The 15,270-nt window shown below is 42.0% G+C and overlaps 1 protein-coding gene across 2 annotated transcripts in view; it reads right to left on the reverse strand.

The window, feature by feature from the left end:
* LUC7L (LUC7 like) overlaps positions 1-15,270 on the reverse strand; it is a 32,373-nt gene extending 17,103 nt beyond the window's left edge. Inside the window, exons 1-4 of one of the 2 annotated variants that reach the window (XM_010800792.4) lie at positions 15,079-15,270; positions 14,188-14,258; positions 13,117-13,211; positions 6,401-6,499 (exon numbers count right to left, since the gene is read on the reverse strand). In XM_010800792.4, the coding sequence (XP_010799094.2) occupies positions 6,401-6,496 (96 nt within the window). In that variant the 5' untranslated portion in view covers positions 6,497-6,499; positions 13,117-13,211; positions 14,188-14,258; positions 15,079-15,270. 2 annotated transcript variants of the gene reach the window in all.

Genomic DNA, 15,270 nt, shown 5'->3' on the forward strand with positions numbered 1-15,270 from the left:
ATAATAAATATTTTAAATAAAATTATCTTCTAGATATATTTGCAGTACCTACAGATGAAATTCCATCTCTAGGAACTACTGTAAAATAATCCAGTATGGAAAGACAAAATAAAGATGAAACAAGTCTTCACATCAACAATCACTGAAAACCGGGAGATGAAACCCAGAGATGGTCACTATAGTATTCTACTTACACTTGTATGTTTAATTTTTTTCTCAACACATTTAAAAACACATGCTAATAACATACAAACTACTATATATAAAATATACAAAGAAGGTCCTACGTACAGCACTGGAAAATATACTTAGTATCTTGTAATATACTATACTGGAAAAGAATCTGAAAAAAAATGTATATATACATATAACTGAATCACTTGGCTGTACACCAGACACTAACGCAACACTATAAATCAACTGTACTTCAATTAAAAGAGAAAAACATGGTAATAAGTACATTCTGTCCCAACCAACTATAATACCAGATTTTTGTATGCAGAGTAAAAATAACTTCACAAGTCAATGGCAACACTGAAATATTTACAGATGACAGGATGTGTGAAGTCTGAGATTTGTAAAAAGTCAGTTGGCCATGAGCTGATCATTCCTGAGGCTGAGTGATGGGTACACGGAGATCCATTAAGCCGTTACACCTCCTGCTGTCTGAGATCCTCCAAGGTAAAACAAAACAAAAAGCAACTGGCCATCCAAGGTCGCCTGCAGCACTTGAAGAGCAAGCTGTTGCTCCTTTTCCACCTTGAAGCTGTGGTAGGGGACTGCCTCCAGGGAGTGGGAGGGGCACAGGGAAGGAGGCTTTCTGGGTTTTCCATGACAGTCTGGGGAATTCTGATTTGGCCACACACTTCCAGGGAGAGCACACAGTGAGTTCCAATACACACACTTACCCTTTCTTGCTCAGGACGTCCTAAGGAATTTTAAGTCACTGAACGTTCAGGTCTCACAAACATTTATTTCAAGGGCACAGTCTACCGTTTGAGTCCCTCATAATCTGTTCATTCATCACTAAAGCATTTTTGTTGCATCCAATTTTTCAACCTTATACACGATGCTACAACAACACTACTTGGTGTACCACTGTTTGCCTGTGTTTTCAATCACAGTTGACCCTTGAACAATGGGCGGCGGGGTGGGTGTTAGCGAGGGATCCTGTAGCTGTGCAGTATGCATTTACTGAGAAAAATCTCCAAGTGTACCCTCACAGTTCAAGAAACAAGTGTTGTTTAAGGGTCCACTGTACTTTCTTAAGACTGAGGATTTGTAGAAATAAGTTATAATGTAGAAGTACCTTTAAATTTTCATTTCTGCACACTATATTAGCAATTCAATTGGACCTAACAACTTCACATGACTTAAAAAGCATAATTCTTTCTTCCTCCCTAAAAAATAATCATTTGAGCCTGGTAAATACCTTTTAAAACTGTATTAAAACACATATACAAGTACACGATTTTTACTCCATCTAGGATAGTTTTTAAAGCTTTTTCATTTTTTACATCAATGCACACATTTTCTATGATCTATAGCTGTGCAGCATTTCACTGTTTTAAAACAACTATATCCATTCCATAGTAAGTATATATTTGCATTTTTTCACCTTTCACTAATTCAGAACAATGCAATAAACACCTTAAGTCTTCTCATACACAGGCAAATACTCTAGGACCATTTCTTACTAACTGCTTAGAGAACACTAAAAGCTTATAAATATTTTAAAATTATATACAGAGCTGATGAGCTCTTATAAAAGATTTTTATACTGAAAGTCAAATGTCACCTAAGCTGAGCAACTAATTCAGAAATGAAACAGACTGGAACTACCCTGGTGATCCAGGGGCTGAGACGCCACACTCCCAGTGTAGGGGCCCAGGTTTGATCCCTGGTTGGGGATCTAGATCCCGCATGCCAAAACCAAGAGCTCCTGCTTGCCATGACTAAAGACGTCGCACGCTGCAACTAAGGCCCAGCGTAGTGAAATTAAAAAAAAAAAAAAAGAAAACAGACTAATAATGATGCTTTCTATAAAAGCATAATTTTCTTTTAAATTAATGCATCCACTTATTAATAAATCCACTAAAAACTCAAGTTTTAGAAGTTTCTCTTTTCTGAAAGAATAGATGAAAGGCACCTAACACGCAAAAGCCTTCATGCTGATATGACTATAATAACCTGTTCTAAAACCACTGTCTCTAATACAACCTGGATAAAAACAGCTCCTAATCACCTCTGACTGATCCACTCAATAAAACAACTCTCCCAGGGTCATGTGATGATGCTTCCGTGACTTCTGGCAAATAGCACCAATCTTATACTTTCAGAGACTCTGGAGATAAATGGTAGGCCCATCTCAAAGATTTACTGTCAACAGTGAAGAGATTCTACCAAAACACTTGGTAAGATACACAAATATAAGTTACTAAGAAAAACCATGGATTACTGACGGTTCACAATTTGTGAAAACAAAACCTGTCTCCATCTTACAGTAGTGATGACTACACTGTACTCCCTCCAGGAACCAAATTCAACACCATACAGGAGCTGCTGGTTCCACGCCTGGGAACTGAACCATCCACATGGCCATGTGGAGGCTTGGAGCCTCACACCAACAGCAGTTCCTGAGGAGGCAGCAACAGGTCAGCAAGATCAAGAGTCAGCTCACTGACTGGCCAAAAGCGCTTCTGAGGTGTTCTGATTTACCAAGATTGCAATTCAACAAGAAACATCGCAACTAGCTTTTGCTATATACATGTGTTCACCCTGAAAAGCCTATCTTCAAAAGATACAAGTGACCCCTGGAGAGGCACTGGATAGGAGTCATGTGGAAAACGGCAGACTTTTCAACCTGGAATCTCTAACAGTTGTCTTACCTATCAAGAACATTGCAAAAGTTATTCCATCAAGTTTTTGTAACAAACCTGTATTCTAGGAAAGGACTTTATTTTTTCCTTCTAAGTTTATTCTGCATAACTAAGGAAATAAATTATTTTAGCCTGGTATTTCAAAGCCAGGCCACATTTAGTGTATTAAAGTAACCCATGCACATCCAAACACTACTGATATGTATTAAAAATTCAAGGCAGGATAAATTTTATGGCTTGTGAATTTTACCTTTAGGTCATTATTTTAAAAAATAATAGCAAATAAATAATAAATAAATAAAATAATAAACAAGCTACTCATATTTATTTAAATAAAAATAATAAATAAAAAGTTATGGCAATATCTTCCTAGCACCCAGAGCTCCACAAAGCACCATTCACTGTATGAAAGGGCGATAACTAATGTAAGTGGTCCTTGTTAATAAACAGCCCCATTAGATCCTTCTCTTTTCACTTTAAAAAAAAGTTGCAATGAGCACCTTTTCTGTGGACTCATTAACACATACCATTAAGATACAGTCCCAGCAGCAGGATCCTGGAACGAGTGTATACATGCATTTAACATGCTGACAACTACTGCCCTCCCACAAGCGCAGCTGCTCCAAGTCACCCCCACTCGTCAGAACAGGAGACCTCCTCTGGAGGTTCAGCACTAGCTAGCAAACATTTCAACATGAACCATCTATAAGGTAAAATATGATTTTTTCTAAATCAGAGAACATACCTATTCTTTAATATATATATTATATTTTGTCTACAGCTTGTGGGATCTTAGTTTCCAGACCTAGGATTGAACTGGAACCCTTGGCAGTGAGAGGAGGAAGTCCTAACCACTGGACCATGAGGGAATTCCCTCAAATATGACTTTTAAGGAGCTGGAGGGAGAGGTGGTCACCTTTTAAACTGGAAAAGGTATTCCTCTAAATGGTAAATTTTCACAGTACAAAAACATCTTTTGACCTACTCTAGCCCTCCAACTGAGACAAAAGTGTTCAAAGTCTCGTGGTTTCTTCTAAAACCACTCTGTAAATCTAAGGATGTCAACAACACTAAACACTCTTTCTTTTAAAAGTCACACTATGGAAGTCGTCATAGCACACCAGTTTTCCCACTTCACCTTGGACACAATTTCACTGCCTCAGCCCTCTTTCCACAGCCGCACATCATCCCACTGTGGAGAGCAATGACACGACCCAAGCCCTCACGGATGGAGTCTGCAGGCCGCAATGCTGCAGGAGTATTCTGAAGGAGATATACCTTCATTAATAAGCAAGTGTATCATCACATACGCTTTCAGAGCTAGCACTGCTACCATGTGCTTTCCCATCCTCGGGGGCTCAGTCATCCAAGAGCTGTATCAGAATTACTTAACTCTCCAACTCCTAAGTCTGAGTGAGGGTGAACACCCATCACAGGATTAGATGCCCACTAAAAATGTCTTTTATCCTCTGACTGTTTTCTATTCAGCTGTTGCTACAGGTCCAGTCATGATGAGCTTTATCATGAAAGGTACCTGCCCTTCATATGCTGCAGATATTGTATCTCAGCTGAATTCTTATTTTATATATGGGAATTCTTGATACGCTAGTATTTTTTAAGTTTTTATACAGAAAACATGTATCCATCTTTACCTTACAGCTTCTTAGGGTTTATAACATGTCAACATGGCAAAACAAAATTCTCTTTTGGGGGATCCAACCCGGTTTTTCACTAACTGGGTAATCCACAGTTTCTAATACTGTTCATTAAAAAAACTCATCTTCTCCACAGTGGCTGAACAATGCCCCACATAAAAATACTAAATTACCATATGTTTCAGTCTTTCTGCGCATAAAAATACTAAATTACCACGTTTTAGTCTTTCTGCGCATAAAAATACTAAATTACAGTATGTTTCAGTCTTTCTGTAGTCTCAATTTCTTCTATTACTCTGTTCTTACATACTGAATTCATCAGGCCATTTAAAAAGTACACAGACATTCTAATTCAGCAGAAATCCTAACATTTGTGATACAAAAAGTTACATAACTCAAAGTGAAAATTTAACCCGTACATCTTTGTTCCTCTGCTTCTGAAACCTGGTATCCCAAGAAGATTCAACACTGATGCACTTGAAAAAGAAATGGTAATTTTAACCACTTTTTAAGATTACTGATTTAAGTAGAATTTACTCCAGCTACAATACATCCTCTAAAATGTCTATTGGGAGAAAAAAAAAATGCCTTTCCTTGATATTCCTTTCCTCTGATTTCCTCCCACCAAGCTCAGTGTCTCCCCAGTCTTCACCCAGGAACCTGAAGGGCATCAAACCCCTCACTGACCTCTGCTAACTCTAGGAATGGAGGATTCAGGAAAAGAAAAAAACTAAAACAGAGTGGCTCTATCAATCCCTATGGTCCAGTGGTTAGGACTTCACGCCTCCACTGCAGGAGTCCTTGTTCAGTCCCTGGAAGGTGATCTAAGATCCCACAAGCTGGACAGCATAGCCTAAAATAAATTAACAAAATAAAGTGACCAAATCATGCATTCCCAATGCGGACAGGAATGAAAACTGGTCTCAAAGAGTGAAGAAAATCTTAGATAGTACAATGATAAGTGACCTGTAAAGGATCACAGTACATAAACTGATATGCTGGGTATCTGTGTTATCAAAATTTCATGCAGGGGACAACCAACAACAACAACAAAACAATTCACGGAGGGGAGATGGAGGAATTAGGGGAAAGGGTCTAAAAAAGGCTCTTTTGGGAGGGAAAAACGACAAAAGTTATGAAATACTAATTTATAATGACTAAATTGCTAAATATTTAATGACCTGATAATACCAAGCATTGGTAAGGGTATGTTCACTGTTATTAAATGGGTAAACGGATACATTTCATCAAAAATTAGGGAGGAAGAAGAAAAAGAACTACCTTGCAAGAATAAACTTGTGCAGCTTCTACGAGCAAGCAATTCTTCTCTTAAAAATATACCCTAGGTTAACTGTTGTACATGTGCACCAAGATATTCCATAACATTTATAACGCTATTCATAATAAAAAACACAAACAAAAAAAAACCCCACTAGAATCAACCCAACTGTCTATGAATATAGAATGGGTAGTTCAGCGAACTATGAAATGCAGCAATGAAACCAAGCCATACCGAAAAAAGTATATGAAGGAACATAGCACTGAAGGAAAAATAAAGTTACTAAGATTACCTACACTACAAATCCATTTTTGTAAGTTCAAAAGCAAGAATAAACATAATGTCCAAGAAAACATAAAATATATAAGAAACACTCAAAATAAAACAATACAGTACAAAACGTAGAAGAGTTGGGATGGTAGACACACAGACGCAGAACAGTCCTGGCCACATCCCAGCTCCCAGCCAGAGAGTGGTGGAATAACATCTGTTTTATCATTTTGCGTCATAACTTACACACATTATTCTTGTTAGTGCAGTATTTGGCTCTTCACAGTAGGGAACAATTAACATCAAATAAAACTTACATCCAACTCAAAAAAGAGGTCCCTTTCTTTACTTGCAATCTCATAATCTGCTCGGAGGGCCAAGTCGTGGATTTTGGTACATTCTCCTAAGTCCATGCGCTGTGAAAGAGAAACAAAAATTTACATACAAACATCTAACCATTTGTAGGAAGCACATGACCTGGTGGTAACTGTCTTCAAAATCAACAATGCTTTTTTGAATGCTGACTATGATAAGAAAATTAAGAAACAATGTGGCCAAGAAGTCTTATTTTCCTTTTTCTACCATGATTACAGGACACTCAGAAAAGGTGCATTTCAGTGTAATGATCTCTATCTCCTATGGAACCAGAGATTACTAGACTATTTTTCATTACTTAGCTTTCACCATCATTATCTCATGAGTGTAGAAACGTCTATTCAGTAAAGAGCAGCATGGGGGAAGGGGTGGCAAGAAGGCCAGGAAACAAGAGTATCCCTGACAGCAACAAGTTTCCATGCATTCCTTCTTGTAATCCTGACCACTGAAGTCTAAATCACAGAGACAAGAAGAGGAAAGAACAGACAGAAATCAGGTTTTGGGGTGCTACCACATAACCTAACACCTGACGTTAGGTAGCTCTTTGCATATCAAAGGAAATCAAACACAACTGGCTGACTCAGAGCCCAGAATCCATTCTCCCAACCTGGCACAGGACTCTGGACACACATCTGGGACGAAGATTGGACCACTCACTCGCCCCACGTGAAAGACAAAAGGCTCTTTCACCAAAACAGATTATTTGGGTTACCAGTAAGACCAGCCTGATGTGCTACTGCACATTGTGAGCACAGACAGAACAATCAGACAGCAGCGTGCATTTCTCACCTAAGTCCTAAGTAAAGGACCCTATATAGGGACCCCCTCCACTCCTGTCTGTGGTCATCTCAACAGCAACAGGGATGTTCGGATGCTGAGGGTCAGGTTAACAAGTCAGAAAGTGCCAATTAACAAACCCCAACAGCCTGGTGAGCAGATGCCTCGGGAACCCATGCTGCTGCAAACAAGCACAACTACCTAACAAGGGAACAGAGCAACAGAGTCCAGAAATCCTCCAGCTCAAACTACAAGTGCGTTCAAAACGAGCTTAACAAAATACTCCATGGATCACAAAATCCGTAACATCCTAGGACAGGATCCAGCTCTTCAGCCCTAATCTCAGAAGATGCAGCCATCCTTATGACAAAATGTCCCACAGCATCGCCAGTGACACAGCCAAGAGGCGGCTGCCCAGGGTGGAGCTCATATTCATTTTGACCAAACAGTAAATGCAAAAGCTCTGTTCTCCTTCATTATGCTTACTATGAGGTCACTTGCAGCTTCTGTGTGTTGGTTACACGGGGAATCCAGAGGTAAGGAAACACAAGTTCTAAAAGCCAAAGCTGCAACTAGAATTGCTGTCATTGTAAAGCTGGCATATTCTGCTTCATTCATTATTTTAAATACCACACATAATCCTTAAAAAATACACAGCTTCTGAAGTAAGCCCATGGGCCACCACTACTGAGCTGTTGTTCTAGAGCCCGAGAGCTGCAACCACTGAAGCCCATGCTCCAAAAGAGAAGCCACTGCAGTGAGAAGACAATGAATGAGGAGACCGCTTGCTACAACTAGAGAGAACTCCATGCAGCAACGAAGAACCAGCACAGCCAAAGATAATAAATGAATAAATGTATTTAAAAAAACATATATTTTATATATATATACACAGCTTCCGGATTTCCCTAGTGGTCCAGTGGTTAACACTCCATACTTTCAAAGCAGGGGGTGCGGGTTTGATCTCTATTAGAGGAACTATGATCCCACATGCTGCAGAGCCCAAAAAAATCACACAAAGGTAACTAAGTGCTATAGCTGAAAAACGAGAGACAGCTCTTAGAAATTCTTTAAATGCTAACGAACATTCTACTGCTCAAAGAAAAACTTTCAGATGAAGCAAGCAACAAAACCACTAAGTACTAAACATCTTAAGTGCAAATCAACTTCCATTCTAAAAGCTTCAACTGTCAAGGAAGTTTCAATATTAGGGAACCACACATGAAGCAAAATTGACCAACACCTTCCTTCAGATGGGAGCGCTCAAGCGGCCACTGCAGAAACAGGTGAAAGACAGGCCTGGGACTCCATGTGTCTCTGAAGGTCGCTCTGCAACTCTGCCAAGGAGACAGAAGTACTAGCCAACTCCTCTGGCAGCCAAACACCCAGCAGAGCTGAAATACCTCACTCGTTTACTTCTTCCAAAATACTTAAGTGGCTGTCAAATGCAGCATGCCAGACCTTTTATCTTCTTTTTAAATCGCACAAATATCTGTGCTCTCTACCCTCCAGAGGTCTCACACAGCAGACAGGGAAGAGCAGTAAAGGCTCTTTAGAGAACTTTCAGAAAACCAAAGTTCTTCCACAAGTTACACTCTCTTCCCTCCAGCTATCCCTCTGGTCTTACTATCAATACACCATTTTCCCATTCCATTCCTCTGCTGCCTCACCCCTACTGACAGGAGAGGGCCTGGAGAAGCCCTTAGCATGCTGAGGGTTCTAACCACTCAGTCCACCTCCATGGAGCACAGCAGACTCTACCCCTACCACCCAGGAGCCCACAGCCATGAGGCTCCATCTTTACACTCGCCACCCAAATTTCCAGCCCTCATCTCAACTGACCTCAGCAGCCCCAACACTTATTCACTGCACCTTTGCATGAAAACAGGTCTCCTGGGCTCTCTTCTCGGTTTGAGTTGCCTGTCCAACGGGGACGGCAGTGACACTGCTCAGTCCCTGGCCTCTCATCAAAGCCCCCCAGTCTCTGCCTCCTCCCCACGACCCACACCAACCCAGATGCACTCCTGCTTCCCTTGGCTCCACCAGCCACCCGGAGCGCTATTCCCCTAAAGGTGCACATGTGTGTTTTCACAGCACTGAGGTCTCTGCTCCCGTATCCCGAGAGGCCTTTCCATATCGCGCTATCCAAAACAGTCCAGAACCTACTCGCTATTTACTGTCTGTCCTGTTTATCCATCAGATGAGAGTCAACATTTTTTGTACGACATCCCCAGTGCCTGGCAGAGTACTTGTCCAGTAAATACTTGGCAGATTAAACTATACCTAATACACTAACCCAAAAAAGATGTCCTTTTCATTATAGGTGACTGGAATGCAAAAGTAGCAAGTCAAGAAACACCTGGAGTAACAGGCAAATTTGGCCTTGGAATATGGAATGAAGCAGGGCAAAGACTAATAGAGTTTTGCCAAGAAAACACATTGGTCATAACAAACACCCTCTTCCAACAACACAAGAGAAGACTCTATACATGGACATCACCAGATTGTCAACACCGAAATCAGATTGATTATATTCTTTGCAGCCAAAGATGGAGAAGCTCTATACAGTCAGCAAAAACAAGACCAGGAGCTGACTGTGGCTCAGACCATGAACTCCTTATTGCCAAATTCAGACTTAAATTGAAGAAAATAGGGAAAACCACTAGACCATTTAGGTATGACCTAAATTAAATCCCTTATGATTCTACAGTGAAAGTGAGAAATAAGATTTAAGGGCCTAGATCTGATAGATAGAGTGCCTGATGAACTACGGAATGAGGTTCGTGACACTGTACAGGAGACAGGGATCAAGACCATCCCCATGGAAAAGAAATGCAAAAAAGCAAAATGGCTGTCTGGGGAGGCCTTACAAATAGCTGTGAAAAGAAGAGAAGCGAAAAGCAAAGGAGAAAAGGAAAGATATAAACATCTGAATGCAGAGTTCCAAAGAATAGCAAGAAGAGATAAGAAAGCCTTCTTCAGCAATCAATGCAAAGAAATAGAGGAAAACAACAGAATGGGAAAGACTAGAGATCTCTTCAAGAAAATCAGAGATACCCAGGGAACATTTCATGCAAAGATGGGCTCGATAAAGGACAGAAATGGTATGGACCTAACAGAAGCAGACGATATTAAGAAGAGATGGCAAGAATACACAGAAGAACTGTACAGAAAAGATCTTCATGACCCAGATAATCACGATGGTGTGATCAGTGACCTAGAGCCAGACATCCTGGAATGTGAAGTCAAGTGGGCCTTAGAAAGCATCACTACGAACAAAGCTAGTGGAGGTGATGGAATTCCAGTTGAGCTATTTCAAATCCTGAAAGATGATGCTGTGAAAGTGCTGTACTCAATATGTCAGTAAATTGGAAAACTCAGCAGTGGCCACAGGACTGCAAAAGGTCAGTTTTCATTCCAGTCCCAAAGAAAGGCAATGCCAAAGAATGCTCAAACTACCGCACAACTGCACTCATCTCACACGCTAGTAAAGTAATGCTCAAAATTCTCCAAGCCAGGTTTCAGCAATATGTGAACCGTGAACTTCCTGATATTTAAGCTGGTTTTAGAAAAGGCAGAGGAACCAGAAATCAAATTGCCAACATCTGCTGGATCATGGAAAAAGCAAAAGAGTTCCAGAAAAACATCTATTTCTGTTTTACTGACTATGCCAAAGCCTTTGACTGTGTGGATCACAATAAACTGTGGAAAATTCTGAAAGAGATGGGAATACCAGACCACATGATCTGCCTCTTGAGAAATTTGTATGCAGGTCAGGAAATAACAGTTAGAACTGGACATGGAACAACAGACTGGTTCCAAATAGGAAAAGGAGTTCGTCAAGGCTGTATATTGTCACCCTGCTTATTTAACTTATATGCAGAGTACATCATGAGAAACGCTGGACTGGAAGAAACACAAGCTGGAATCAAGATTGCCGGGAGAAATATCAATAACCTCAGATATGCAGATGACACCACCCTTACGGCAGAAAGTGAAGAGGAACTCAAAAGCCTCTTGATGAAAGTGAAAGTGGAGAGTGAAAAAGTTGGCTTAAAGCTCAACATTCAGAAAACGAAGATCATGGCATCCGGTCCCATCACTTCATGGGAAATAGATGGGGAAACAGTGGAAACAGTGTCAGACTTTATTTTTCTGGGCTCCAAAATCACTGCAGATGGTGACTGCAGCCATGAAATTAAAAGACGCTTACTCCTTGGAAGAAAAGTTATGACCAACCTAGATAGCATATTCAAAAGCAGAGACATTACTTTGACAACAAAGGTTCGTCTAGTCAAGGCTATGGTTTTTCCTGTGGTCATGTATGGATGTGAGAGTTGGACTGTGAAGAAGGCTGAGCGCCAAAGAATTGATGCTTTTGAACTGTGGTGTTGGGAGAAGACTCTTGAGAGTCCCTTGGACTGCAAGGAGATCCAACCAGTCCATTCTGAAGGAGATCAGCCCTGGGATTTCTTTGGAAGGAATGATGCTAAAGCTGAAACTCCAGTACTTTGGCCACCTCATGCGAAGAGTTGACTCACTGGAAAAGACTCTGATGCTGGGAGGGATTGGGGGCAGGAGGAAAAGGGGACGACAGAAGATGAGATGGCTGGATGGCATCACTGCCTCGATGGACGTTGAGTCTCAGTGAACTCCTAGAGTTGGTGATGGACAGGGAGGCCTGGCATGCTGCGATTCATGGGGTCTCAAGGAGTTGGACAAGACTGAGCGACTGATCTGAATACACTAAACATTTGTAGGAAATGCCCTCCCTCATCAGCATTCCAGAAAAATACGGCTGAAATGTTTCACTCTGGTGCATGTCCCTCTACTTCCTCTGACTTCTTCCACTAAGACCTACCAACAACTGCAGGTTAGGCCGCCGCCTACTCCAGGTTAGGAGCACACTCCTGGCTGCCTGCTATGACCAGTGGAAGGCAGCAGTCTACAGTGATGGCACCCCCATGATCCAGAGCACTCAGCAGTCACCCAGTCAACTGCAGGCAAGACCTCAGCTAACAGAGGCGTGAGGCTTTGCAGCCATTTCCTATTTGCTGTCAAAAGGTCCAGCCTGAGAATACTTAATACACCAGCTAGGTCAGTGTTCCAGAAACTCCTCCCCGAAATGGTAATAACAAAAGCACTAATTAATCCTAAAAAAAAGTGTTCCCTAGCACATGCATACTGGACCCTTAAAATAAGGAGACAATTTTTACATTACATGAGGGGTTGTGACATCTTAAAATGGTAATGGTGTTTATGGGACTCAATTTCTGTAAGTGGCTGAATCATGGTAGATAATCTGACACTCTTTAGTCTTCTTAAATACTATCTAACTTTGAATAAATGTTCATTCTGCAAAACTAGCATTTATCTGTTTGGTTCATCTGAAACGAACTTAAAATTGTAGAGTTCTATACTTATCAGGTCATGTACTGACTTCTTGAAAGGATAGTGTAACACAAAACTGCAAAGTAATATTAGTCCACATATTTCAAAAACCTACAATCTGGGAAAACCATACCCTGATCAAAAAACTAGTATGTGTTTAACCTGAAAACAAACCAACCCATAATCTTACAGAGCTACAAGCTAACCTGAAGTACTCTTTTTGCTAAAGCCAAGGGAGACTAGTAATACTTAACTTGTGAATATCTCAGTATAAATAACTCTCCCCAAACCTGAAAACCTTACAAACAGAACTTTATAGAAGTAAAATAACATTATATAAAATGTCACCAAACTAACAGAACCTATCATTTGAAGGACAGTAAGTAATTTCTGCTTAGCAAAGGAAAACACAATTCAACCTGAACACCCCCACTGCCTGCAGAGCACCCATGTCTGAGTATCCTAGGACATCCCCCCCAGATGCACCTACCGTCCCAGCCAGAATGTCGTGGGGGCAGCAGTCCAGAAGGTGACTCTTGCAGACACGGTCATCTGTAAACTTGACCCTCTGTCTGGTTTCGTCTCCTGAAATTCATGTGTGGTTTTAAATAAGACAATATTATCACATTAAGCACAAAAGCATATCTGGTACAATTCACCTGGATGATTTGCAGACTACCAAATACTCTGAAAAGCTGACCTAGACGTTTTTTTTTTTTAACAACTGGAACAAAATACAGATGATTTTTGATACTACATATATCATGAAGAATGACGCTTAATGAGATCTGACTCCGTCATTGTGCCAAAGAGATCAAGGAATCAGAAGTAAAATGTTGAGCACCAAAAGGCCATTAGCCCCACACATACATGTGGGCCATGAGATACCAAAAGCCGTGCTTATCAGAGGGCCATGAATCACCACGTATGACTTAGAAGCTGGTAGTTTCCAACAAAAGCTACTTACTAATCATTTTGCTATAGACAAATGTATAGGCAATATTTTGCCCAAAATTACATGAAGAAAGCTTTCCCTTTCTATTACTGACTGATAAATAACCTAGACTTAGTCTACCTATCCCCCTTTAACCCCCACCCTTAAAAAAAAAGAGTTGGCACCTGGGAGTCACTTTTAACAAGACAATACCAAGGGGAAAAAAGCAAAAAAGGAACTAGGTTAGTCAATACACACTGTGAGCTCCAACACATACTGTACCCATCTGCATTCTTCAAGACCTCAGCTGCAGAATTTTATGCCCGCTGTTGAAAAGTTTTAAAGGAAAAGTTTTCTTGCCCAACCTGCAGTAAGGAAGTCAGGGGAATGATACATAAAAGTAAAGGCAAAGTGGAATGTGACAGATTTTAAAGCTAATCTGTGTATATGACACAGAGCTGTGTAAAACTAAAGGAGGAATATATTTCAGGATTTGCAAGCATCCAGGATTAATGTAGTGTCTTTTTATTGAAAATGTTTTCTTTCTAAACTACACTTTTAAAGTTACTTGTGAAAAAAAGCAAACACTTTTTTGTTATAACAGCTTAAAAATTGGTTGTGACTCACGGCTCGATGAACATGAGGCTTTTCTGCAACTCCCTTGCAGATTGATGTAGGCAGGCAAAGATACACTGAACCTTTATAAATAAAATAGAGGGGCCACAATTGTTCAGTTTGTATGAAATAAAAATATGGGAAGCAATTCAAAAGCAACTCAATATACAAAGAAAGCTAAAAAGCACTTATTCACCTATGAAATAAAGTGCAATGAATCTGCACAGCCCTGCGAATGTGCCAGTGTGAACTTACAACTTCATTACTTCGGTAGAAAAGAAAACACAAACCACAGCAGGTACATAGTTTGCAAAGATGCAACCGCTTTCTCCTGAGACAACCATCATGATATTGCGTTCCTCCCTACAGCACAACCTACCTAACGACTGCCAAGCGCAGGCTAAACAGCTCTCCAGTGTGGCTGGGGAAAGGGGGGGGCTGGAAAAGCACGCGGCAGGAACCCACGTTAGAAAAGCTCAATTTACGGCTCCCCTTACAATGGTACAGAACAACAACGGCAGGGTTTCCAGGCCCATCCGGCTCCCTCGGGTGGAGGAGCTCCGCCAGCCCGCTGCCAGCGACCTGAGCCCACGCTGGCTGCAGCCCTTCGCCGACTCCTGGTTCGGGGAGAGGCGAGGGCCGCCGGAGGGCGGAGAAATCGCAGCAAGGTCAACCGGGAGGGGGCTGGCGCCCCACCGACAGCACAGGCTCCGAGGGAGGAGCCCGCCGGGAACCCACGCCGGCAGGGAAGGCTCAGACAAAGGCCCGGCGCCCGCGGTCGGAGCGCGGGGGAGGGGAGGGCGCCCGCGCAGGCGCAGACGGTCGCGGCCCCCGCCTCAGGCCGCCCGGCGGCCTCGCTTCGCTCCCGCCCCAGCCCTCGTCTGGCCGGCCGCCCCGACTCACCGTCCCGGGCCGTGCCCATGAGCTGGTCCAGCAGGGCCCGCATCTGCGCCTGGGCGGACATGGTGGCCGGCGGGAGCGGCAGGGGTGGCCGCGACGGCTTCTCTCAAGTGGCGGCAGCGGCGGCGGCGGCGGCAGCGGCGGTGGCGGCGACGAAAGCTGCTCCTGTCGGTCTCGAGCCCACTCGGCTCCTTC

The sequence above is a fragment of the Bos taurus genome, chromosome 25 (genome assembly GCF_002263795.3).
Source record: "Bos taurus isolate L1 Dominette 01449 registration number 42190680 breed Hereford chromosome 25, ARS-UCD2.0, whole genome shotgun sequence".
In the NCBI taxonomy this organism is placed as follows: domain Eukaryota; kingdom Metazoa; phylum Chordata; class Mammalia; order Artiodactyla; family Bovidae; genus Bos; species Bos taurus.